At 40.2% G+C, this 26,853-nt stretch overlaps 2 protein-coding genes and 1 non-coding gene across 11 annotated transcripts in view; 1 reads left to right on the top strand and 2 right to left on the bottom strand.

Moving 5' to 3' along the window:
- Positions 1-25,720, bottom strand: part of LOC129044875 (mitochondrial import inner membrane translocase subunit Tim23) — a 34,069-nt gene extending 8,349 nt beyond the window's left edge. The window contains exons 1-7 of one of the 3 annotated variants that reach the window (XR_010127419.1): positions 25,453-25,593; positions 22,615-22,673; positions 15,392-15,485; positions 15,071-15,155; positions 12,585-12,643; positions 7,888-9,316; positions 3,325-3,715 (exon numbers count right to left, since the gene is read on the bottom strand). Coding sequence is in view for 2 of the 3 variants with exons in the window: in XM_054503006.1 (XP_054358981.1) it covers positions 9,206-9,316; positions 12,585-12,643; positions 15,071-15,155; positions 15,392-15,485; positions 22,615-22,673; positions 25,453-25,558 (514 nt within the window). In the remaining variant the exon portion in view is untranslated. Of the gene's footprint in view, positions 1-3,324; positions 3,716-7,887; positions 9,317-12,584; positions 12,644-15,070; positions 15,156-15,391; positions 15,486-22,614; positions 22,674-25,452 lie in introns of those variants that run through there. The other 2 variants (XM_054503006.1, XM_054503007.2) reach the window with 2 other exon arrangements.
- LOC129006995 (small nucleolar RNA SNORA74) lies at positions 13,194-13,394 on the bottom strand. The gene has a single exon (XR_008492178.1). It is a non-coding gene; the product is annotated as a small nucleolar RNA SNORA74 (small nucleolar RNA).
- A 23-nt stretch (positions 25,721-25,743) lies between the features above and the next one.
- PARG (poly(ADP-ribose) glycohydrolase) overlaps positions 25,744-26,853 on the top strand; it is a 122,389-nt gene continuing 121,279 nt past the window's right edge. The window contains exon 1 of one of the 7 annotated variants that reach the window (XM_054502996.2): positions 25,744-25,820. Coding sequence is in view for 3 of the 7 variants with exons in the window: in XM_054502995.2 (XP_054358970.1) it covers positions 26,030-26,246 (217 nt within the window). In the remaining 4 variants the exon portion in view is untranslated. Of the gene's footprint in view, positions 26,247-26,853 lie in introns of all 7 variants that reach the window. The other 6 variants (XM_054502997.2, XM_054502998.2, XM_054502995.2 and 3 more) reach the window with 6 other exon arrangements.

Below are 26,853 nucleotides of genomic sequence, written 5' to 3'. Positions count from 1 at the left end.
CCCCCTCCACTCCATTTTCTTACACAAGGGAAGCCACTATGGTATAGCATCTAATTTAAGGCATATTATATGTATTCTTAAGACAGAGGAAAAGGCTGAATATTTGATATTATCAAAAGAAATGAGAGTCTAACTTTCTGTGGCAAGGACCTTCTTGCAGTAATAACATAACATAGTCTGGAACACCTCCAACATAAATTATGAAAAGAAAGCTCTTGGCTCAGAAGAGAAAAAGCAAAAAAGAATACTCATTAATTCTATGTCACAGGACAAATAGATTTCAATTTCCATTGCAATTGTAGAAGAGGTAAATAATCTGCTGACCCAGAATTCCAACATGGACTCATACTTCCTGTCTTAATAACTCAAAACACTGAAATCACTCTAACAAAGGCAAATCAATGTCTTATTAATTTCTGGTTAAAAACAGACCCAAGAAGACAGGGCACAGACATAAATTTTGTGTGGTGGGAATACAAATATAACTTCAACTTCCAGATTCATGGATTTGGAAATGACCTTAGGCACTCTAAGTATAGCACCACTGAAGAAGTTTACATTTAGGGAATGGCTAATCCCTGCTGATCTAAACTATTTCCAACCCCCAATGTACACTTTAAATACAGAAATTTAAAAAAAGAGGGGGCCGGGTGCGGTGGTTCACACCTGTAATCCCAATACTTGGGAGTCCAAGGCAGGGTGGATCACTTGAGCTCAAGAGTTTGAGACTAGCCTGGGCACCATGGTGAAACCCCGTCTCTACAAAAAACACAAAAAAATTAGCCAGGCGTGGTGGCGTGTGCCCGTAGTCCTAGCATCTTGGAAGGCTGAGATGGGATTATCACTTGAACCCAGGAGGCAGAGATGGCAGTGAGCCATGATCACACCACTGTACTCTAGTCTGAGACCCTGTCAAAAAAAAAGGAAGGGCTCAACATAGTAGGTACAGAGCTATTTTAATAGAAAGATCATGAGGGAAAAACTAGCAGCTGTCAGATCAAACAGGGTAATTTATTTATTTTATTTATTTATTTATTTATTTATTTATTTATTTTTGAGACAGAGTCTCGCTCAGCTGCCCAGGCTGGAGTGCAGTGGCGCGATCTTGCCTCATGGCAACCACCATCTCCTGGGTTCAAGTGATTCTCCTCTCTCAGCCTCCCAAGTAGCTGGGATTACAGGCACCCACTATCATGCCCGGCTAGTTTTTGTATTTTAGTAGAGATGGGGTTTCATCATGTTGGCCAGGCTGGTCTTGAACTCCTGACCTCAGGTGATCCACGCACCTCGGCCTCCCAAAGTGCTAGGATTACAGGTGTGAGCCACCACACCCAGCATTTCATATTTCATTTCTTTCATTCCATTTCAAGATGGAAACTCACTCTATCACCCAGGCTGGAGTACGCCACTGCACCTGACATTTCATTATTCATTTCATTATTTCATTTCTTCATTTCATTGCACCCAGCATTTCATTATTCATTTCATTATTTCATTTCTTCATTTCATTTCATTTCCAGATGGAAACTCGCTCAATCGCCCAGGCTGGAGTGCACCACCACACCCGGCATTTCATTATTCATTTCATTTCATTTCGAGACAGAGACTTGCTCTATTGCCCAAGCTGGAGTGCGCCACTGCACCTGGCATTTCATTATTCATTTCATCATTTCATTCATTTCATTTCTTTTAGAGATGAAGACTCACTCTACCGCCCAAGCTGGAGGGCACCACCACACCTGGCATTTCATTATTCATTTCATTATTTCATTTCATGTCATGTCATGTCATTTCATTTCGAGACAGAGACTCGCTCTATCACCCAGGCTGGAGTGCGCCACTGCATCTGGCATTTCATTATTCATTTCATTTATTTCATTTCGTTTCACCCAGCATTTCATTATTCATTTCATCATTTCATTTTGTTTCATTTCGAGACGAAGACTTGCTCTATTGCCCAGGCTGGAGTACGCCACCGCACCCGGCATTTCATTATTTCATCATTTAGTTTCATTTATTTCATTTCATATTTCATCTCATTTCATTTCATTTCGAGATGGAGACTCGATCTATTACCCAGGCTGGAGTGCGCCACCACACCCAGCATTTCATTATTCATTGCATTTCACCTGGCATTTCGTATTTCATTTCTCACTTCATTTGTTTCATTTCGAGACGGAGACTCGCTCTATCGCCCAGTCTGGAGTGCATCACCACACCCAGCATTTCATTATTCATTTTATTATTTCATTTTTTCATTTCATCTATTTCATTTCTTCATTTCATTTTTCAATTTCATGACGCAGACTCGCTCTATCACCAAGGCTGGAGTGCACGCAGCATTTCATTATTCATTTTATATTTCATTTCCCATTTCATTTCATGACAGAGACTCGCTCTATCACCCAGGCTGGAGTGCGCCACCCACAATTCATTATTAATTTCATTATTTCATTTCATCATGTCATGTCATTTCATTCTGAGATGGAGACTCGTTCTATTGCCCAGGCTGGAGTGCAGTGGCGTGATCTCTGCTCACCGCAACCTCCACCTCCTGGGTACAAGCAATTCTCCTCTCTCAGCTTCCCGAGTAGCTGGGATTACAGGCACCCGCCATCATGCCCAGCTAATTTTTATATTTTAGTAGAGACAGGGTTTCACCATGTTGGCCAGGCTGATCTTGAACTCCTGACCTCAGGTGATCTGCCCACCTAGGCCTCCCAAAGTGCTAGGATTACAAGCGTGAGGCAGTGCACCCAGCATTTCATATTTATTTCATCATTTCATCTCCTTCATTTCATTTCATTTCAAAACGGAGTCTCACTCTATCACCCAGGCTGGAGTGCATCACCACACCCAGCATTTCATTTCATTATTTCTTCATTTCATTTCACCCGGCATTTCATTATTCATTATTTCTTCATTTCATTTCATCCCATTTGAGACAGAGACTCACTCTATCACCCAGGCTGGAGTGTGCCACTGCACCTGGCATTTCATTATTCATTTCATTATTTCATTTCATCATTTCATTTCACCCGGCATTTCATTATTCATTTCATCATTTCATTTCATTTCATTTCATTTCGAGACGGAGACTCCCTCTATTGCCCAGGCTAGAGTGCGCCACTGCACCCAGCATTTCATTATTCATTTCATTATTTCATTTCATCATTTCATTTGATCATTTCATTTCATTTCAAGACGGAGACTCGCTCTATCACCCAGGCTGGAGTGCACCACCACACCTGGCATTTCATTATTCATTTCACCCGGCATTTCATATTTCATCTCATCATTTCTCATTTCATTTATTTCATTTCATTTCAAGACAGAGACTCGCTCTATTGCCCAGGCTGGAGTGTGCCACCACACCTGGCATTTCATTTTATTATTTCATTTCAGTATTCATTTATTTCATTTCATTTCATTTCATTTCACTTCACTTCAAGATAGAGACTCGCTCTATCACCCAGGCTGGAGTGCGCCACCACACCTGGCATTTCATATTTCTTCATTTCATTTATTCCATTCCCATATTCCGATATTCCCATTCCCATTCAATTCCATGCCATTCCATTTCATGACACAGACTTGCTGCATCGCCCAGGCTGGAGTGCACCACCCGCATTTCATTATTCATTATTTCATTTCATCATGTCATGTCATGTCATGTCACTTCATTTTGAGCCGGAGGCTCGTTCTAACGCCCAGGCTGGAGTGCAGTGGCGCAATCCCTGCTCACTGCAACCTCTGCCTCCTGGATTCAAGCGATTCTCCTCTCTCAGCCTCCCAAGTAGCTGGGATTACAGGCACCTGCTATCATGCCCGGCCAATTTTTGTATTTTAGTAGAGACAGGGTTTCACCATGTTGGCCAGGCTGGTCTTGAACTCCTGACCTCAGGTGATCCACCCTCCTCGGCCTCCCAAAGTGCTAGGATTACAGGCGTGAGCCACCGCACCCAGAATTACATTTCATTTCATTTCATATTTAATTTTGTTTCATTATTTCATCATTTCATTTCAAGACGGAGTCTCACTCTATCACCCAAGCTGGAGTGCATCACCATACCTGGAATTTTATTATTCATTTCATTATTTCATTTACTTCTTCATTTCATTTCACCCGGCATTTCATTATTTCATTTCATTTCATCCCATTTCATCTCATTTCACTTCATTTCGAGACGGAGACTTGCTCTATTGCCCAGGCTGGAGTGCACCACTGCACCCGGCATTTCATTATTCATTTCATCATTTCATTTTTTCACCTGGCATTTCATTATTCATTTTATTATTTCATTTATTCTCATCATTTCATTCCATTTCATTTCGAGACAGAGACTTGCTCTATCGCCCAGGCTGGAGTATGCCACCACACCCGGCATTTCATTATTCATTTCATTACTTCATTTCATCATGTCATGTCATGTCACGTCATTTCATTCTGAGACAGAGACTCGCTCTATCGCCCAGGCTGGAATTCAGTGGCGTGATCTCTGCTCACTGCAACCTGAGGTCAGGAGTTCGAGATGAGCCTGACCAACATGGAGAAACCCCGTCTCTACTAAAAATACAAAAAATGAGCAGGGCATCGTGGTACATGCCTGTAATTCCAGCTACTCGGGAGGCTGAAGCAGGGGAATCGCTTGAACTCAGGAGTCAGAGGTTGCTGTGAGCCGAGATCATGCCATTGCACTCCAGTCTGGGCAACGAGAGTGAAACTCTGTCTCCACAAAAAAAAAAAAAAAAAGTGATGGTAGATGCTAACACTGGCAAACATTAGCAAGTACTAGAAGGGTCATTTGGCAGTAGTCATTCACGTTTTAAGCATGCAGATAATTTGCTCAAGTAACTTAATTTTTAGCAATTTATCCTACAACTAAAATGTATGTGCAAAACTCTATGTACTACAGTGTTTAAGAGAAGGCCTCAAAGAAAAGGTGGTATCTGAACAAAGATGGACAGATGATGCAGCATTTGAGGTAGGTGTCTGGAAGGATTGTTCTAGGAAATGGTAACAGCAAGAACAAAGGCCCTGAAGTGGGAGTTAAAAGACAATGGGAACAGGAGTAGAATCTGGAGTCATCAAAGTGGCAAGGGAGCAAATTACAGAGAAGACAGAGCCATTTTAAAGAATGTGGCTTGGCCCAGTGTGGTGGTTCATGCCTGTAATCCCAGCACTTTGGGAGGCTGAGGTGGGCGGATCATGAGGTCAGGGGATCGAGAACATCCTGGCCAACATGGTGAAACCCCGACTCTACTAAAAATACAAAAATTAGCTGGGCGTGGTGGCGTGCATCTGTAATCCCAGCTACTTGGGAAGCTGAGGCAGGAGAATCGCTTGAACCCAGGAGGTGGAGGTTGTAGTGAGCCAAGATTGTGCCACTGCACTGCAGCCTGGCAACAGAGCAAAACTCCGTTTCCAAAAAAAAAGCAAAAAAAAAAAAAAAAAAAGCTTAATTTCATTTTGATTGCTACCTTCTAAATATCGGCACTTTCATTTAATCATAAGCCTCAAAGTGTTTATAAAATTTCTAAAGAGTTAAGTTTCACAATTCTCCTAAGGAAAGTCTACGCATACTGAGATGTTAATGCAGGGTTTATAAACTATCAAAAACTTTCATAAGACCCTCAAAGAGATCTAGGACAATTCTTCCCACCCACAGAAAAGCAATCACCCAAACAACTGAGAATCAGTGGCAAAAAAACTGTCCTAAAAGGACACAGTACTATGGGGAGTCAAAAACAATTCAGACAGCTGCGCACAGTGGCTCATGCCTGTAATCCAGCAACTCACGAGGCTGAGGTGGGAGGACTGCTTGAGGCCAGCCTGGGTAACATAGCAAGACCCTATTGCTAAACAACAAAAAAAAAACAATGAAAAAAATTAGCTGGGTGTGGTGGCATGCACCTGTAGTCTGAACCACTGGGGAGGCTGAGGTGAGAGGATCCCTTGAGCCCAGGAGTTCAAGGCTGTAGTGAGCTATGATGGCACCATTGCACTTTAGCCTGGGTGACAGAGCAAGACCCCAACTCAAAAAAAAAAAAAAACAAGGGAAACATTTTAGTGAGTTTAGTGTTGCCTGGAAGAGACAAGTAAGGGATAGATGGGGGCAGTGGTGAGGGAGCCCAGGACAGCTAGCTGCTATGCTATTCAAAGTCACATATATTGCTTCCACAATATAACAAAACAGAGAAAGAAACCACCAAACAGCAAACAGTCTTCTAGTGAAACAATCATCATTTTTTTTCTTTTTCCTTTTTTTCTTTTTCTTTTTTTTTTTTTGAGACAGTTTCACTCTTATTGCCCAGGCTAGATTGCAGTGGTGCGATCTCGCCTCACCGCAACCTCCACCTCCCAGGTTCAAGCAATTCTCCTGCCTCAGCCTCCCGAGTAGCTGGGATTTCAGGCACGCGCCACCACACCTGGCTAATTTTGTATTTTTAGTGGAGACGAGATTTCTCTATGTTGGTCAGGCTGGTCTCGAACTCCTGACCTCAGGGGATCCACCCGCCTCAGCCTCCCAAAGTGCTGGGATTACAGGCGTGAGCCACCGTGCCCAGCTGACCCAATCATCTTTCATTTCAACCTTTCCCTCACCATCTCTTCAACTAATACTTTTCCTGGACCATTTTGACTTTAGGCTTCTACCTCCAACCTATTTTATCTACCCACTACTTCTAGCTTAATCTTCCTCAGAGATAATTCTAATACTCTGTCCAAAAACCTTTGATGACATGCTGCCTTTCCATGTAATTTTAAGCTTCTTACCTTAGCTTTCCATGCCATAAGCCTAAACTATCTGCCCAGACTTTTCTCCCACACCTTCCTTATATGTATCATATAATCAAACAGATACATCAGAAAATTCAGTCCATCCTTAAGGTCTGGCTTAACTGTTATTTATTACTTCTTTCCCTTTTCTAGAAATTTTCCTGATTTCTCTATCCTGGAGGTAATTTGGTTTGGTGAGAAAGACAATGGGCTTTGGACTCAGACTAGAGTTTGATGCACTAGACCATGACAGAGCTGTGTGAGCATGTGGAGGTAATTTAACTTGTCTGAATTTTAGTTTCTTTGTCTATAAAACAAGGGAATATCAGTCTACTACCTTCAGAGAATGGTAAATGAGCTGACCTATATAAAGGATGTGACTTCCTTTCTACTTTAAGCGTATTTTGTACAATTCTTACAGGAGTTAATACAGCTTTCCTCTTGGAAGTCAACAGACAATATGTAAGACTGAAAAGTCAAGAAAAATCAAGATAATAATATTATTTAAAAACATGAAAATAAAAAATAATGAATTAAAGCAGCCTGGGCATGGTAGCTCACACCTGCAATCCTAGCACTTTGGGAGGCTGAGGCAGGATGACTGCTTGAGCCCAGGAGTTCAAGACCAGCCTGGGCAACATAGTGAGACCCCATCTCTGGGAAAAAAAAAAAAAAAAAATTAGCTAGGTGTGGAGGCGTGTGCCCGTAGTCCCAGCTACTCAGGAGGCTGAGATGGGAGGATCACCTGAGCCCAGGAGGTCAAGGCTACAGTGAGCCTTGATTGTGCCACTACACTCCAGCCTGGATGACAGAGTGAGACTCTGTCTTAAAAAAAAAATTAAAATAAGCTGGGAGTGGTGGCTCACGCCTGTAATCCTAGCACTTGGGAGGCTGAGGAGGGTGGATCACCTGAGGTCAAGAGTTTGAGGCCAGCCTGACCAATATGGTGAAACCCCGTCTCTACTAAAAATACAAGAATTAGCCAGATGTGGTGATGTGTGCCTGCAGTCCCAGCTACTCAGGAGGCTGAGATGGGAGAACTGCTTGATCCCGGGAGGTGAAGGTTGCAGTGAGCCGAGATCATGCCACTGCACTCCAGCCTGGGTGACAGCAAGACTCCGTCTCAAAAAAGAAAAAAAATAATAAAAAAAAAAATTAAAAGTTGCCTTTGGGAAAAGGGAATTAAGGTGAGACGTATAGAACACTGTTGCACATCATTAAAATATTTTAGATGTTAAAAAGATAAAAACCTTGACTTAAAAAATCATGTATGTGGACTAAACATCACTAAAATCTTTTAGATGTTAACATAAAAACCTTGACTTAAAAAATCATGTATGTGGATTATTTTGATAAAAATAAAAATTAAGTAGCCAAAGATGTATCAACACAATAAAAAAGCTAAATTAGGCATTACTTGAATGTATGCTTCTAAACTAGTAAACTTATCACAGAAGAGAATTATCTGACCCTTGACAGCAACGTGTTGATCTCCCAGTAGAGTAAGTTGATCATAGGAATAAGATGCTCTAAATTGACTTACAGGGAAGTCATTCCTGGGCTTTGACCTTGTGTGTGTCTTGTGATAGTTTCATATGCTGATGTCACAGGTCAAACTATTGTTTAAAACAAAACCAACAATTCTGAATATTCTATTGCTTAGTCTGTCCAAGATTAAAAAAACTAAACTAAAATGAATGAAAAATACAGAAAAGAATCTTATATTCTTAATGTCAAAAAACCACCATAAACCATATGATCCAAGAATCCCACTTCTGCGCATATACCCGAAAAAAGAAAGAAGGATCTTGGAGAGATATTTGTACATCCATATTCGTAGCAGCATTATTCACAATAGCCAAAAGGTAGAAGCAACCCAAATATCCCTTGATAAAAGAATGCACATGCAAAATGTGGTATACATACACAGAATGAATATTATTTAGCTTTAAAAAGGAAGGGAATTCTGGCACATGCAACAACATGGATGAACCTTGAGGATATTACGCTATGTAAAATAAGCCAATCAAAAAAGGACAAATATTGTATGATTCTACCTATATGAGATGCCTAAAACAGCCAATTCAGAGACAGAAAGTGTAACATTATCAGGAGCTAAGGAGAGTGGTAAATTGGGAGGAGGCTTAATAGGTACAGAGTATCAGTTTTGCAAGATGAAAAAGTTCCAGAGATTGGTTATATAATCATGTGACTATACTACTAATGTACTGTACACTTAAAAATGGTTAAGATGGGTAAATCTTATGTTTATTTTACCACAATTAAAAACCAAACCAAACCAAAATAACCATAAAGTTAGAACACCAGATTACACTGCAACAAAGTGTAATTTCCTTGAAAACCATGAATTTTAAAAAGTGCACTTCAAGTGTATTAAGAGATGGCTCTCCATTCAACAGTACTCACCTGTACATTTATACAACATGCCTGTCATGGTTCCAGCTGCTACTGTGTTAAGGTCATCTTCTGCACCTCGTGTTTTCTCAATGATGACACCAAATGCGCTATAGAGCAAAGCTAAAGAGGAAATGGAAGTGCTCAGTGACAAAACAGCAATAAAGTGTGATATTATGATATACATATATTGGTTTTCATCCATGGTTCCTAGCTCATAACTCCCATAGCCCTTCCTAAGTGACTAAAACAATCACTTGTTAAGGTATTTGTCCTTGGTTCTGGAAGCAGCTTTGGAACAGCTTCAGAGGGACAAAGGTGAAGGTCTTTTGTTGTATTATTGGGGCACTTCAGGCCTCAGAAACAGCCTCAGAAAATAGAATCTCTCTCTCTGACCTTCTCCTGCCCTCCTATCACCTGCTCCCTTTTCTCCCCACAGCAGGACTCTAATTTTTCCCCACCTTTCTGTCTTGGAACTGGCCATAAAGAAATTCTATGACCTACCTTGTCTGATTGCAGGCTGTAAGACCCCCATTTCAGAAGAGATCGTACCCCATACCCAGAAGAAATGCTGCACAGAAAGGCCAAGGAGAATCTGGGCAGGCAGGCCTTGCTGGGTTTCTGCGCCCAGTCTACTAGTAGTAGAGCATGCCCTTTTTGTCCAATCACAGTTCTACAAGGTTGTCCATGCTTCAGTCATGCCTATCCAATCAATTTTCCATATGAGGCCCAAGTGGATGGGGTTGGAGGACTTTCTGGACAGCTGAATTCATGGGGCTTGCAGGAAAGTGAAAAAGAACTCACCCATGTGTCAGGAGGCTAGTGCACTCCAACTCCAGTGAAATGAAAGCTCCTGCACTCACGGCCCATCCAGGCCTCACCTTATGTATTCCTTGACTGGGCTATTTGTATCCTTTAAAAATATCCAGCCAGGTGTAGTGGCTCACAAAGTTTCTGTAATCCCAGCACTTTGGGAGACCGAGGTGGGAAGATCACATGAGCCCAGGAGTCTGAGACCAGTCTGGGCAACAACATAGGGATACCCCTTTCTCTAAAAAAATTTTTTAAAAAATTAGTTGGCATGGTGGTGCATGTTGCCTGTAGTCCCAGCTCCTTGAAAGGCTGAGGTGGGAGGTTTGCTGAAGCCCAGGAAGTCTAGGTTGCAGTGAGCTCCACTGCACTCTAGCATGGGTGACAGAGTAAGACCCTGTCTCAAAGGAAAAAAAAAAAAAAAAAAATCTTTATAATAAATACGCAAATGTTAAGTATGTGTTCCCTCGAGTTCTGTGAGCCAATCCAATAAATTAATCAAACCCAAAGAGGGGGTTGTGGGAAACCCTGACAAAGCTGGTTGGTCAGAAGCACAGGTAAAATAAGCTTGAGCTTGTGATCAGCATCAGAAGTATCCAAAGTGGGGCTCAGTTTTGTGGGATAGAGTGCTCAACCTGCTGATCTAATGCTATCTCCAGGCAGAACTGAAACAGGAGGACACCCAACTGGTGTCCACTGCAAAATAGATTACTTGGTATGTGGGGAAATATTCCCACATAACTGGTCACAGAACTATTCTATGTTGACTGTTGTAGTGTGAGAGCAGAGGAAAAACTATTTTTTTTTCAACACAAAAGTCAGTATGGCAATTATATTTAGAAAAATTTATCCAAAGATATACATGGAATGATCACTAGAACACTTTCTAATAGCAAACACCTGGCAACAAATAAAATGCCCATCAAGAGCATTTGTACCATCTGAATTGATCCAGAGAAGGACTTTTCATATAATGGAATACTACACAGTCACTTAAAAACCAGAAGAATCATTTTCACTAATAAGTAAATCAGGGACATGTGCACATGGTACACGACTGACTGGCTATGCAGAGAAATGCCTGGAAGAATTCAGAAGAAACATCAATAGTAGCTATTTCTAGAAAGTACCGCTAGGAAGTCTCAGGAAGAATATTTAAAATTTTCATTTATATGCTACCTATAATTGCTGTACTTTGGATTAAAGACACACACACACACACGTATTTCTAGTATAAGAAAAAATAGATTAAAAAAAAGTGAGGTTTGATTCTCACGTATTATAACACTAGCACCATTTCATTTTAAAGTATCTTCCCCCAAGCCATCATTCTATGCTCTTGCAGATTCCTATCCAGAATGAATGTTAAACTTTTAAACTCTTTCTCAAAATTATAGCTACACTTGACCCTTGCAACAATACACCACGCTCAGCCTTACAACTCTACTGCAGTATTTTTATACTTCTATGAAAGCTCATCTTCCTCTTCAACTTATTTAACTGAAACTGATCACGAGCAGAACACCCTTCTCGATCATACCACAATGGGTACACAGAGGGTGACCAGCCATTCTAGTTTGTCCAGGACTGTGGGGCGGAGTGGGCGGGGGGTGGCGATTATTGGAACATAGTTTCTTGGACTTTTCTCTAAAAGTCCTAGGCAGACAAGGACAGCTGACTACTCTAGGTATACAAGCAATTAAAAGAAACAGAGGAGGGTGACTCTGCAGGAGGGTGGGAGGAATGCAGACATCAGCAACATATGAAAGCAGCCATCTCTTAGGATCCAAAATGTGAAAACTGGCTTTACAGTGTGAAGATGTACTGCTTCCAAATTCTGTGACAAGGCAGGACCTTACTCTGCCATAACAAACACTTTTTCTATGTTTTCAATGAGTTTTCTATGTCTTCCCCTCCTTAATCTGCCACAATTTAAATTGAGATTTTCAACTAAGTTCATAAAGTAGGAAAATTTTGGATGTCAGGACATAAGCCATAAGAGATCTATTGTAAGTGATCAATCATTCACAAACAATATGGTATGAAAGCATTAGGCTCTAAGCACTACTAAATTACCTTTTGCCTAGAACTGCAAACGTTTTCATTATCTACAAGGAATCTATTCCAATTGTGGCAATCAGGTGCCTGAAATGTACTCAGGTAAACAGACTAATGAACAGGCTATTAAGAAAACATAGCAAGAGGGCTGGATTAATTTATCATGTATCACTACAGGACCTTGAACCTTGCCTATCAAAGCTCTTTACTTTGGACCTAAATTATCTGGATTTCATTTAAACATGATTTTATTGGGTGTTGTGCTTGGAAAGGAGAGTGTGCAGTGTTCAAAAGATTTTAAAAATTCAGAAATGGTATTCAGAATGGTATTAGCACCTGAGATTATTTCATAAGTTAGTTCATGGTCTTTCCCTAAGTAGTATCTACATTATGCACTGGAATGGATTTAAACATAATTGTCTCATATCCTAGGACCAGAATATGGGTTGATCAAATTGTTCATGATATTTGTGCATTCTTTCTTTAAGTTAACAATTTATTATCAAACGAGATCTCTACTTACCCAGAGAACCTAGAGTATTAGCCCAAAGTGCCCCTTGCCTAGTCACCATATTCAAAATCCTATCAGGGCAGAAAGAGAAAGAATCTGTATTTAGAATCATTATTTCTCTAATAACCTTTAAAAACAATAATAGCTATTTAACACGTCTAAACCCAAGGCTCAAAGTTTTTTAAATTCTAAAATACATCTTAATATCTCCGATTTCAGTAAGGATGGTTTTTACGCTACATAAGTGAAAATTAGGTTAAAACTTTCAAGACTTTAGACAAAAGTCTTAAGGACTTTTATATAAGTCCTTAATAATAATAATAATAATAATAAGGAAAACTCTTATTATTAAATGTATAATATAATGAATACACATTAAATATATATAAGGCTTTGAATGACAGCCTGGAATGTATCTTACAGAGGTTTACAGAAACTAATCCATGTAAAAAATGCCAGTTAACTATGGCGAGCTAGCTTCTAAAAGGTTCTTTTTGGGAGGGGAACATATGCTTAGAATGTTAAAGATAATCAAAGTAAAGAATATCAAAGTACAGAATATAAAGTAGAATTAAAGAGAAGGAATCAGCCATCTAACTAGAACACATGGGGAAAGCACCCTGTGTCTGCTCCCAGACTAGAACCAAGCAGCCAAGGTGAATGCTCAGCACACTCTCAAGGAAGCACAGTTCTGCCTTGCACCACTGCCAGACACCACCAGAAGAGTGATGGAGGCAACCGGATGAAGAGAAGACATTCCTCTCCCAGCAGTGTAACACCATCCCAGGAATGGTTCTGTCCAGACAGCTGACTACTGCTGGAAATTATGGAAATACAGTAACAAAGAGTGAAGGAACTCATTCAGTTTAATTATTAAACGACTCAATTAATGTTCTACAGAAACAAAAATTTGTATTGCTTCTAAAAGATTGTTTTAAAAAATCAGTTAATGTTTACAAACAAGTATATTGTTTCTAATTATGTTACATATTTACTAATGTATTTTAATTTCAGCCGTCATTTTTTCATTTTTAACAAGCATTTTAATAACTTGTTTTAAGAAAGGAAGCAAGTTGTCTTTTCTAGGAGATCTACTTCCAAATTTGTAATTAATATGATATTGGGGTTTTTGCTCAAAATAAGATGGGAGAGGAGAAGGAGATGGGATAGAACTGGCCATGGTTGATGGTTGTTGAGGACGGGTTATGGTTCATGTGTTCACTATGCTATGTATTTTGTCTATTTTTATATATTCAAAATTCCCCATAATACAAAAACTTAAAAATATTATTGAAGCAAGGGACAAGTAATAAAAATATTGAAGGATCTAGGCTGGTAAAGCATGGACAGAGATCCACACAGTAACAGGAATATAAAAAACTTAACAGGGCTAGGCGCAGTGGCTCACGTCTATAATCCCAACACTTTGGAAGGCTGAGGCAAGAGGATCACCTGAGCTCAGGAGTTTGAGAACAGCCTGAGCAATACAGTGAGATCCCGTCTCTACAAAAAATTAAATTAACTGGGCACGGTGGCATATGCCTGTAGTCCCAGCTACTCAGGAGGCTGAGGTGGGAGGATCATTTGAACCCAGGAAGTCAAGGCTACAGTGAGCTGTGATGGCGCCATTGCACTCCAGCCTGGGCAACACAGCAAGGCCCTGTCTCTCAAAACACCCCACAATTTAACAGGCCTTCCAGTTTCCCATGGTCTAATTCTAGCACATCTGGTGCCATCTGCTGGCTGAACAATATGAAAGGAAGATGGAGTTTAAAGTGTCCTAAAACAAAACAGTAGCCATTGAAGAATACACACTCATGATACCACTTACATGAAGCATAAAAATGGGCAAAACTAAACTTATTGTTTAAGGAATATCAAGAGGGACTGGCCATATTTACTTCTTAAGTTGGGTGAAAACATACTTTCTGATCCTTTTAACTGTACTTTCCCTTCTCTGTAACTTCAAGTTCTAACAGAAAACTGTGTCTTATCCTTTTGGAATTAACTCTAATTCTAAAAATTTTATTTAAAATTTATCTGGCTCATCATTTCGGAAACATAAAGTCAAGACAGTAAGAAGTTCAAGTTAAATGATGGCAGCTTGAGCCATCCCTCTCATGAGCTGCTTATTCTTCATTACCATTTCCTATGGATCTGCATGCCCCCAAACAATCCAAAATTCCCATTAGCAACTCAACAATTTGAAAAGCATGTCGCATAGGGTTGGAGAATGTAACAGGTGCAGCTGAGAAGTCAGGCTGGCATAGCACTAGCTGACTGAGGGACACTGATTCAAAAAATCACTCCTTTTTAAAAGCTTAGAGTCAGTAATCTGATTCCTTAGTTGCTTTTATTTTGAGTAAGATTAAAAAACAAAGACAAAAAAGCACATAACTATGCTAACCATCTGTAATCTCAAGGTTGTACTCATCAAACCAACAAAACAGAGCTTAATATTCAAGTATCACTACATCAGATGGTTACAAGAGACTTACTGTACATTTCTTGGTTTGGACCAGGCCATGTTCTGGGTTTCCTTCAATCCTAGCCGAAGACCATTCATTGCCCCAAACGCAGCCCCTGGTAAATCATAACAATTCACCCAGATAAGACAGCTTTATATTAAAAAAAAAAAACAAAAAACTCAAAACTGCATAACTACACTTCTGATTCTTTTTCATTTTTATTTAATAGAAAAAGACAAATGTAAATATTAAAAAAAAACCCCCGAAACCAACATTCTAATTGCTCTTGATTTTACACACCCTCAACTACTTGAACTGAGCACTCTTGAGAAAAAAGTATGTAACACTCACCTGTCATGCAACATCCTCCAATCGTAAAGAAGGCCAGCTCAAATCTGCCCCGGGTTTTATTAGCTCCGGTAGGTAAAATAAACTCATCTGTATCCTAAAAGGATAATAATGAAAACCAAGCTGAGTGTCCCTCAAGATACAAATCTTGTAAAGTTGCCTTTTTAACATTTCAAAGTAGTTTTTCACAGAAAATAAACCTTAAATTAACTCAAACCTGTACTTAAACAAAAATAAAACTTTCCGCAGCAGTAACACCTAAATGAAAGTGAAATGAAATACGAAACACAGTTCTTAGAAGGGAGTCTCATTAAAGACTTTGTTTCTTTCAAAACGTAAATCTGATAGATTTGTGCAAAAGTGTTTAGAAAGGACAGCTCTAGAGAAAGGAACACTGAAAGCTATGAGAAGAATAGACAGTCTGGAAGAAACAAATAACTTTCATTCTGTAGCAGCTATTTATTGTGCATTTTTCTATGTATAAACCAAATGTTTATACATTTGGTTTATACATATACATTTGGTTTATACATTTTTCTATGTATAAACCAAATGTTCACAAAAATGAGCAAAAACTAATAAAGTACAACAGTCTGGATCAATTATGCAAGGGCAAATGACCCCCTTTAATAATTCTTATCTGTTTAAGGAGTATATATTCCTTTGATACTCTCAGAAAGCTATAGACCCTCTTTCTAGTAATTGCATACACAAAATGCGGCATGAACCCCTGGAAGGTCATCCAAAATACTGAGATTGAGAAATGACACTCTTAAGAGCAAAATATGGTTACTAGTTTTGAAGAGTCAATGCACCTTTATGAAAAACACACTCAAACAAACAAACAAACAAAGTTCTATCACCATGTTGGATTAAAAAAAAAAAAAAATCACACTCATTTTTGGCAAGCTTTCCATCCAAAGATGGTTAAAATAAGCCTCTAATGGCTAGGTCACACCCTTAGCAAAAAGACACATCGTGTGTTACATTCTACATAGTAAAGACCACTGACAATTAACATTCTCCTACATCCTTGTGGCAAATACTGAACGCTGATTCAGAAAACCGTATTCCTAATCAGAAAACTGTGGTTCTGCCTTGGTTTTTTCTTTCTGGCATGTGCACACATCCTCACCAAAAACTGCAAAAGTAAACAAGCACATCCACTCTCATAAGAATGGTCTGCTGGGCAATAATAAAATCTGAATAGATCCCATGTCATAATATAATTGTATACAGTTTTATAAATTTTGGGTACTTCAACTTTTAAATAATGACTTAGTGTTAAACTGCTTTTTGTTTGAGTTTTTAGAAATGCTAGATTCCATGTGGTAAGGTAAATAATTATTCTTCAGTCTCAGGCCATGGTTGCTGAGAAGAAAAAAAAAATTATCCTTCAATCCAGAAACAGATCACTAATTAGGAATAGAAAACTTGGCCAGGCGCGGTGCCTCCCGCCTGTAATCTCAGCACTTTGGGAAGCCGAGTTGGGTGGACTGCCGGAGCTCAGGAGTTCGAGGCCACCCTGGGCAACATGGTGAAACCCCGTCTCTACCAAAATACAAAAAATTAGCTGGGCATGGCATTGTGTGCCTGTAGTCCCAGCTACTTGGGAGGCTGAGGCAGGAGAATTGCTTGAACCCGGGGGCGGACGTTGCAGTGAGCCAAGATCATGCCACTGCACTCCAGCCTGGGTGACAGAGCGAGACTCCATCTCCAAAAAAAAAAAAAAAAGAAAAGAAAACTTAAAAAAAAAAAATGGCTGTGATGCACATTATCAAGCAAGCAAAAGTGCACGTTAGCACCAACTCATTCTCCTGCTAGTATCAACTGACAAATAAAAACATAACAAGGGTTGTAAGCAAACATCCATCAATTCACACACAAACAAGGTTGTTATCAAAGTATGTTAATATGTTGAATGTATAGAAGATTTACTAAAAAGCTCTTGTTAAACCTGTCCTGCTGACACTCCAGGACACTAGTATTACTAAAATCCCAAGTACCAGAGTTTGCTTTGGATTTATCATGGAAGATAAATCCAAGAATGGGCATCAATGTACTTGCTGGGGGAAAAAAAAAAAAAAAAAAAAAAGAAAAAACTTTTTTAATTTATAATTTTGCGTGTTTAACACTATGGATGTTAAAAATATTTAAATTTTCCTTATTTTTGTACCAGATGTTCACCTGGGCTAACAAAAAAATTTATTACTTGATAAAATTTAAAAAAAAATTTCAATGAGGATGTAAGAGTAGTGACGATACAAAAGCATTAGTAAGAGAAACTACAATACTGTATCAGATAAAAGTTGGCTAGGCACAGTAGCTCATGCTTGTAATCCCAGCACTTTGGGAGGCCAAGGTGGGAGGACCGCTTGAACCCAGGAGTTCCAGACCAGCCTGGACAACACAGTGAGACCCTGTGTCTACTATTAAACAAGAAAAAAAAAAAAGTTGCCAAAGTCACGACATGGTGAGTTGACAGGTACTATTTTATTTAAGATGTCTCTAACCTTCAAAAGTATAAATAAAAGTTTTACAAAATGTAATTTCTATTAAGTTATTTTTAAATTTAAGGTTTCCATAATTATTTCCAATAACAGATGAGGTTTATAAAACACTTTTTAAAGTCTGAAGTCCCTCTAGAATTCCAATGGAAGATTAAATGTTCATGATGAAGAATGAATTCACAAGTTTTTGGGGGGATATGAAATATTTTATGTCTAACCTTAATAAGCCCCACCTAGCAATGCAGGGCCACAATGATATTGAATTTTAACTAGATCTAGAGTACAACCTCTAAGTGTAGATTCAACATTAAAGCAAAATACATGTAACTAGTTTTGAAATTTTGAGTAAACTGACAAAGGAGTACTTTTAAAGTAAAAAAATCAATGAACACCCAATGTTAAAATATAACATTTGAAAAACATTTAAAAAATAATGAAGCTTTAAATTGGCAAAGTCCGAATCATCAACTTGCTTCAATTTGAACATTTAACACAAACAAGATATGCAGCAGCTGTCAGACGCCGTTAGTGATTCAACTCTGAAATAAAAGGTTCCAACCATAACTCCTAAAAAAAAAAAAAAAAAAAAAAAGGGCCAGGCATGGTGGCTCATGCCTGTAATTCCAGCACTTTGGGAGGCCAAGGCAGAAGGACCACTTGAGGCCAGGAGTTAAGAGACCAGCCTGGGCAACCAAGTCAGATCACATCTCTACAAAGAATGTAAAAAAAAAGAATTAGCCAGGCATGGTGGTGTTCATCTGCAGCCCTAGCTATCTGGGAGGATGAGGCAGAAGGACCGCTTGAGCCTAGGAGTTTGAGGTTACAGTGAGCTATGCTTGAGGTTACAGTGAGCTATGATGCTGCTACTGCAACTCCAGTCTGGCAGACAAAGTGAGACTTTGTCTCTTGAAAAAAAAGAGAGAGAGAAAACGGAATTACTGATATATATCTCGTGTACCATATAATTCACTTACTTAGAGTGTACAATTCAGTCGATTTTAGTATATTCAGAGTCGTGCAACCAAAACTACAATAAATTTTAAAGCGTCTTCATCACCCCCCAAAAAAATCACATACCCATTAGCAGTCACTGCCCATTTACTCCTAACCCTTGGCAGCTACTAATCTACTTTCTTGTCCATATATTTGCCTATTCTGGACATTCCATATAAATGGAACCACACAATATGTGGTCTCTTGTGACTGGTTTCTTTCATTTAGGAAGTTTTAAAGGTTCACTTATATTATAGCATAATTTAACAATTCTTTTTTTATTACCAAATAATATTCCATTGTATAGATATGCCACACTTTTTTATCCATTCATCAGTGGATAAACATTTGGTTTGTTTCCATTTTTTGGTTATTATGAATAATGCTACTAGCAACATTCATTTACAACTTATGTGCAGAGGTTTTCAATTCTCTTGAGTATGGAGTATACGTAAGTGAAACTGCCAGTCATAAGGTAACTCTATTTTTAACACTCTGAGAAACTGCCAGACTGTTTCTAAAAGCAGCTGTATCATTTTACATTCCCACCAGCAATGTACAGAGGTCCAATTTCTCTACATCCTCAACAATACTTATTATTTTCTTTTTGATTATAGTGATCCCCGTGGGTATAAAGAGGTATCTCATTGTGGTTTTATTTCTCTAATTAATGTTACTGACCAGCTTTCATGTCATTATTAGATATTTGTATATCTTCATAGAGAAACATCTACTCAAATCCTTTGCCCATTTTGTAATTATTTTTTATTAATGTTTTAAGAGTTAAAAAAATTAAATATTCTAGATATAAATTCCTTATCAGATACATAATATGCAAATATTTTCTCTCAGTCTGTGGATTGTCTTTTCCCAATTTTTTTCCTTTTGAGACAAAGTCTCTCTCTGTCACCCAGGCTGGAGTTAAGTGGTTTGATTATGCTCACTGAGACTTGAGCTGCTGGATTCAAGTGATCCTCCCACCTCAGCCTCCCTAGTAGCTGGGACTACAGGTGCACACCACCACACCCCGCTAATTTTTGTATTTTTTTTTGCAGAGATGGGATCTTCTTATGTTGCCCAGGCAGGTCTCAAACTCCTGGGCTCAAGTGATCCTCCTGCCTCAGCCTCTTAAAAGTGCTGGGATTATAGGCACGAGCCACTGCACCAGGACTTTTTCCATTCTTTGTTTTGTTTTTTTTTTTTTTTTTGAGACGGAGTCTTACTCTGTTGCCCAGGCTGAAGTGCGGGTGGCGTGATCTCGGCTCACCGCAACCTCTGCCTCCCAGGTTCAAGTGATTCTCCTGCCTCAGCCTCCCAAGTAGCTGGGATTACAGGCGCCCAGCACCATGCCTGGCTAATTTTTGTATTTTTTAGTAGAGAAGGGGTTTCACCACATTGGCAAGGCTGGTCTCGAACACCTGACCTCAGGTGATCCACCTACCTTGGCCTCCCAAAGTGCTGGGATTACAGGTGGGAGCCACTGCACCTGGCCTCCATTCTTGTTGGTATTGTCTAAACCACAAAATTTTAAAATTTTGATTAAATACAATTTATCAACTTTCTTTTTACCACTTGTGCTTTTGGTGTCACATCCAAGAAATCACTGTCTAATCCAAAGTCACAACTACTTGTGCCCATGATTTCTTCTAAGAGTTTGACTGCTTTAGTTTACATTTAAGTCTTTAATCCATTTGGTGGTAACATTTTGTATACAGTGCAGGGTTAGGGTTCAACTTCATTCTTATGCATACGGATTCCAGTTGTCCTAACGTCTCCCCTGACTTAACTATCTTGTCATCCTTGTTGAAAAGCAAGTGACTGCATATACTGTAAGGTCTTTCTTCTGGACTCTGTATTTCATTAACTATGGATTTATTCTTATGTTACTATCATGATGTGGCTCTGTAGAAAGTTTTGAAATTGGCAAGTTCAAGTCCTCTAACCTATTTTCTCAAGGTCATTGGCCATTCTATGTTCCCTGAATTTCCATATGAATTTTAGGATAAAATCTTGTCAATTTCTGCAAAAAAGCCAGCTGGGATTTTGACAGGCACTGCACTAAATCTGTTGGTTAATTTGGTGAGCACTGCCATTTTAATATTAAAATTTTCAGGATCATAGCATGTGTCTTTCCACTTAATTTCAATAATGTTTTATAGTTTTCAGAATATGTTTTGCACCTGGTCCATTTATTTCTAAGTATTTGCTTTTTGATGTTATTGGTAATGAACTGTTTTTTTGTAATTTCATTTTTGTAGTGTTCACTGCAACTGTCTAGAAATATATTTGATTTATGTATACTGAACTTGTATTCTGCAACTTGCTGAACTCGATCATTAGTTTTAACAGACTTTTGTGATTTCCCTTGTGATTTTCTATAGTAAGATAATGTCATTTGTAAACAGATAGTTTAACTTCTTTTTCAACTTGAATGCCATTTAATGTACTTGACTAATTGCCCTGGCCAGACAATACTGAATATAAATGAGAGTAAATATACTTATTTTGTTCCTGTTCTTAGGGAGAAGGCATTCAGTCTTTCACCATTACATTATGTTAGCTTTGGATATTCTGTAGATGGCATTTAACAGGCTGAAGTCCCTTTTATGTCTAGTTTTATTTATTTATTTAGAGATAGGGTCTTACTCTGTTGCCCAGGCTGGAGTGTAGTGGGGTGTTCTCAGCTCACTGCAACTTTTGTCTCCAGGGTTCAAGTGATTCTTGTGCCTCAGCCTCTCAAGCAGCTGGGATTACAGGTAGGCATCACCACGCCCGGCTAATTTTTGTATTTTTAGTAGAAACAGGGTTTCGCTATGTTGGCCAGGCTGGTCTCAAACTCCTGGCCTCAAGTGATCTGCCCACCTCAGCTTCCCAGAGTGCTGGGATTACAGGTGTGAATCACTGCGCCCAGCCTAGTTTGTTTTTATGATCATTAAAGGGGGTGTTGGATGTTGTCAAATGATTTTTCTGAATCTATTGAGATAAGCATGTGGTCTTTGTACTACATTCTTTCCTTGATTGCTTTATTATAAATTGATATGGCACAACACATTAATTTTCAGATGTTAAATCGACCTTGCTTTTCTAATATACCCAAGATATATTTCCTAATATATTTTGGATTCAAAAAGATACTCTTTGAAACTTTTGATGCTTAGTCAAAAAAACCCTGATATTGTAAACTGAGCTTTAAAACACACTTTGCCTGTAATCCCAGCACTTTGGGAGCCTGGCCAACATGGTGAAACCCCGTCTCTATTGAAAATACAAAAATTAGCCAGGCGTGGTGGTGGGCACCTGTAGTCCCAGCTACTCGGGAGGCTGAGGCAGGAGGATGGCCTGAATTTGGGAGGCTGAGGTTGCAGTGAGCAGAGATCGCGCTACTGCACTCGAGCCTGGAGGACAAAAGCAAAACTCTGTCTCAAAAACAAACAAACAAACAAACAAACCCCACACACTTTGTAACTAGGCATCCCAATACTTTTATTGGGGTTTTCAAAAATTAATTCTGCTCTGGTTTTTAAAAATAAGCTTTTGAAGGGAGTTAACTGGTTTCAGAGAGATGCAGGCCAAGCTCCTAGTATTTGTGAGGAAAAAAGGGTGAATGGAGACCAGAGACTTACTGCCTCCAGAAGTGTATGTCATGGTTCAAGTCAGCATAGCACTTGGCGTTTTTTTAAAATGGTAAAATAATGCACCAAACTAGTAAAATCTTAATCTTACCTGCACGAGGTATCGTGGATCCACATTTAAATAAGGAGACAGAGGGTTCATACCAGTTACTAGAGAGAAAACAAAATGTCACATTGCAACAAAATTCTTTAAGTTAATTCAGTTAGAGTTAATCCAGCTCCTGATTGTTACATGTGTTTGCAATTTTTATAGGCTCACTGAGGGCGGAAAATTTTTTTCCATTTTATCCTCCCTATCTGCCAGTTTGGGGGCTGACTCATCCTGAGACCCTCAATCCCAAACCAGGTCTTCCACTGGTGGCTCAGGCTTTTACACCAATAAGATAATCGCAGTGTCATAGATCCGATTTTTGAACTTACAAAATCCGATTTTTGAACTTACAAAATAGCCTGTAGCCCAAGCTATTTATAAAGCTAATTTCTTTCACTTTACTACAAGAATGCTTGGTGACTATGTAAATTGCAAAATAAGACTGAGAAAAGACTAATCAATTCCATGGGAAAAACAGTGGTTGGGTTGGGTTTTCTGACTGTGTACATGTTGTATCTTAAGTATTTCAAGGCAGTTCCTTCACATATTACTATTAACAATTGATTTACTGTGGCAAGGTTGAGAATCCTTGGGTCATTACCACAGGTATGTGGGTCTGTGCAAAAGAAAACACAAACTTTGAGAAGGCCAGACCTGAACTCACTAACATTGAAAACAGTAAAACCTATCATCTTTGGATCCTTCTGTATCTCAGCAGTTATTCACAAATCTATGCATCACCCATGCCTCTGATCTTTTCATCAATTAGGAGTCCTGCTTGTTCTATTTTTAATACCTATTTTGAATTGTGTTACTTATCTTCTCTATTGCTACCATCCTAGTCCGACCATCATATCTCACAGCAACAATTTCCTCCCTAACTCCTTGCTTTCTCTTACCCCTTCAATTCACTGTCTACATAGCAACTACAGTGATTTTTCTTAAGAAAATCCAAACTCCTTACCATAACTTACAAAATCCTACATTAGCTGTCATTCCCTACCTCTCTGATTTCACAAGCTTCAATTGATCCAACTCCCTTGTAACTACGAAGACAGACTGGCCTTAGAGCTGTTCCTTAAACATGCCAAATTTGTTTTGTTTCAGGACATTTGCACTAGCTATTTTCCTGGAAACTTGCCTCCCAAGCATTTGTACTGTATTTGGGTCACAGCTCAAATGTCAACTCCCTTGAGATGTTTTCCCTAACCCGCTCTAAAATGGCATCCTGCTTCCATCACAATCTCATGACTCTGCTTTATTCCCTTTACAGCACTTATCACTAACTGCAATGTTTTAATTTATGTTTGTTGGTTTACCTCAGTATTATGTAAGCTCTGTGAGCGCAAAAGTCCTCTTTTCAAAAAACAAAAACAAAAACAAAAACAAAAAACAAAACCACACAAAAACCACTATAGTCCTGCCCCCAGAAAAGTAGCTAGCACACTGTAAAAGCTCAGTAAATGGTGTTCATTCCCTGGTCCCCCAATTTACCTTAAAATCTTCATCAAATTAATGTAACAATATTGTCACATTAAGGAAGTGTATGCCCTTTGTGCTCTGAAACTCAGAGATACTAAGATTAATACGAAACTGTGTTCTAAACAGGTAAAATAGTAGCTCAGGCCTAGGAATCCCAGCATTTTGGGAGGCCGAGACAGGAGGATGGCCTGAATTCGAGAGTTTGAGACCAGCTTGGGCAACACAGGGAGACCCCATCTCCACAATAAGTCAAAAAAAAAAAAAAATTTAAAAAATTAGCCAGGCGTGGTGGTACGTGCCTAGACTCCCAGCTACTTAGGAGGCTTAGAGGGGAGGATTGTTTGAGCTCAGGAGTGCGAGACTTCAGTGAACTATAACCATGCCACCGCACCCCAACATGGGTGACAGAACGAGGCCCTGACTCTAAAAACAAAAAAAAACAAAACAAAACACCATGTGTTGTAGATTCAGTTTCTCGACAAAGGTGACACCTGGGATATGAAAGGTCTTCTCTATTTTTTTGCACTACAGTCAGTCTGAACATATTTCGTTGTTGTTGTTCTTTAGTATAAAACACCTAGAGAAATATTACAAGGATTCTCTAAAAAGAAAGTACTTTCGTAAAGGCTTTATCCACGACCAACTGCCTATTTTTAAGTCCAAGTTCTATTTATCTAGTTGAATAACCACAGTTACAAAGCACCAAAGTTCTGGAAAACATATTCGCAAGACTGAGGAGAGGCAAAGGTAAGATATTTATGCCTCTGTATACCTTGATGTCGCCTATTTCCTTTCCTATAATTCTTACCTGGCTTCTTTCTTCATGTCTATATATCACCTTTAAAGTTCAGCTTACTTCCTAGCTCCTAAAGATGGTTTCCTAGCCTGTCCCAAGTCATAATTATTTCTCACTTACATGCAGTATTACTGAATATTCTGCCCTGACAGCTACTTGGAGGCTCAGAGTATGTCGCTGTGTACTAAAAAGTTAACTACGGGCTTGCTATTTGGAATACATTTACTCCCAAAGCTGGGCTCTACTCTTAATCAAGGGCCAATCACACGGCCCACCACACACAGAACGTACAAGGCTTGGATATAAACCTAAGAAAACATGCATCATCTCGCGAGTCCAGGTCAATCACGGACAGCTTCCCCGGGAGATCCGTGGCCCTTTTTTAGGACTTTCGATCTTGAAAGAGCAGCCATGCCGATACACTAACCCCACCACTGGTACTTAAGCTTGTAAATACCAGCAAGGAAAAAAACAACAACAACATAAAACATGGGACGCGCAACTTTAGTGTGGACGCAAGAACCAGTCACAAATAACCGCAAGCTAGGCGCCATACTTACGCGGGACGCCAGCCAAATCCGCGTGCGAGTAACCTGCTCCGCCGGCTCCGAAAAAGCCGGCCAATCCCCCTGTGGTTTTGTTGCCGCTTCCCCCGCCTCCTTCCATGGTATCGCAGCAAACCTAGTGGTTCCCGCCGCTGCCTCAAGCCTGGGTGGTCCGCTGGGCCGTTACTACTCAATAACAGCGGGTAACCCCGCGTTGCCAGCGCCTACTTCACACGCTGACCTTCCGGGCGCCGGTTCCCGTCAAGCGCCACACTTCCGCTTTGCGGCGGTGTGCGCCCCGGAAGCCGGAAGCGCCTGACGGCAGCTTTCCGGTGGTGGGAAAGTGAACGAATCCCGAATCAAAGCGGCGCATTCTGAGGCAGGTGGGGTGCCAGTGGAAAAGGGAAGGCAGGCGACTGTTTACGGCCTGACTTGGGAGGCCGGCGGATCAGCAATTGCAGAAGCAGGCAGCGGCAGAGAGGGAATGGTGCAGGCAGGCGCTGAGAAGGAGGTGCAGTCCATCCCTCTCAGGGTTAGTGAATGAGGCTCTCCGCCCGGGCCGGCCCGGGGACAGTGCGCTGCGGGTCCCAGCATGAATGCGGGCCCCGGCTGTGAACCCTACACCAAGCGACCCCGCTGGGGCGCCGCTACAACTTCGCCGGCTGCTTCGGACGCCCGGAGCTTTCCCAGCAGGCAGAGGCGCGTCCTCGACCCCAAGGACGCTCACGTGCAGTTCAGGGTCCCACCGTCCTCGCCAGCCTGCGTCCCAGGGCGGGCGGGACAGCACAGAGGCAGCGCCACCTCGCTTGGTACGTGGGAAAATAAAAATCTTTGTCCTTCGCCTCGGCCCGAACCTTCTGGTCTCAGTCTGAGGACCCAGGGGCTCCAGTCACTCCTTTCTGGTCTTGTGTGCATCATCACTCTGAGGTCCACTTGCTGAGCTACCAAAGCCACTAGTGGGTGAATGGGGCCGCATTTTTCCCAGTGCGATTGATGTGAGAAACTCTGATGAGCAGTCACTCACAGGGCGGAAAATGGCAGGAGACTCCACCACCTGTTTGCTTCTTCAGGTTTGATTGAGAAATTGCCTTAGTCGTCAAGGAGATCTAATTGTGTATGTGAAACAGTAGGGCGCTTCAGCCTCTAGATAGGAAGAAAACAACATCACTTGTTCAGATTCTGGTTCCCAAGGTGCAGAGCTATTAGTCTAAGCTGGCATTGTACCCGTCCCTGGTATACAGTGTTGAACAAGAGAAACTTGGCCTCTGCCTTCATACCTTAAAATCTATCTGGAGAGATAGACGATACCAAAAGATAATATAATAAAAGGTAATGGATGTTCTGATAGATGAAGGACAGATTGTTCTACGTAAGTGAATTTATGGAATCGAAAATAGTCCTCCAGAAGATGAGACT

This window comes from Pongo pygmaeus, chromosome 8 (assembly GCF_028885625.2).
Source record: "Pongo pygmaeus isolate AG05252 chromosome 8, NHGRI_mPonPyg2-v2.0_pri, whole genome shotgun sequence".
NCBI lineage: Eukaryota > Metazoa > Chordata > Mammalia > Primates > Hominidae > Pongo > Pongo pygmaeus.
This window is presented reverse-complemented; position numbering and strand designations above follow the sequence as displayed.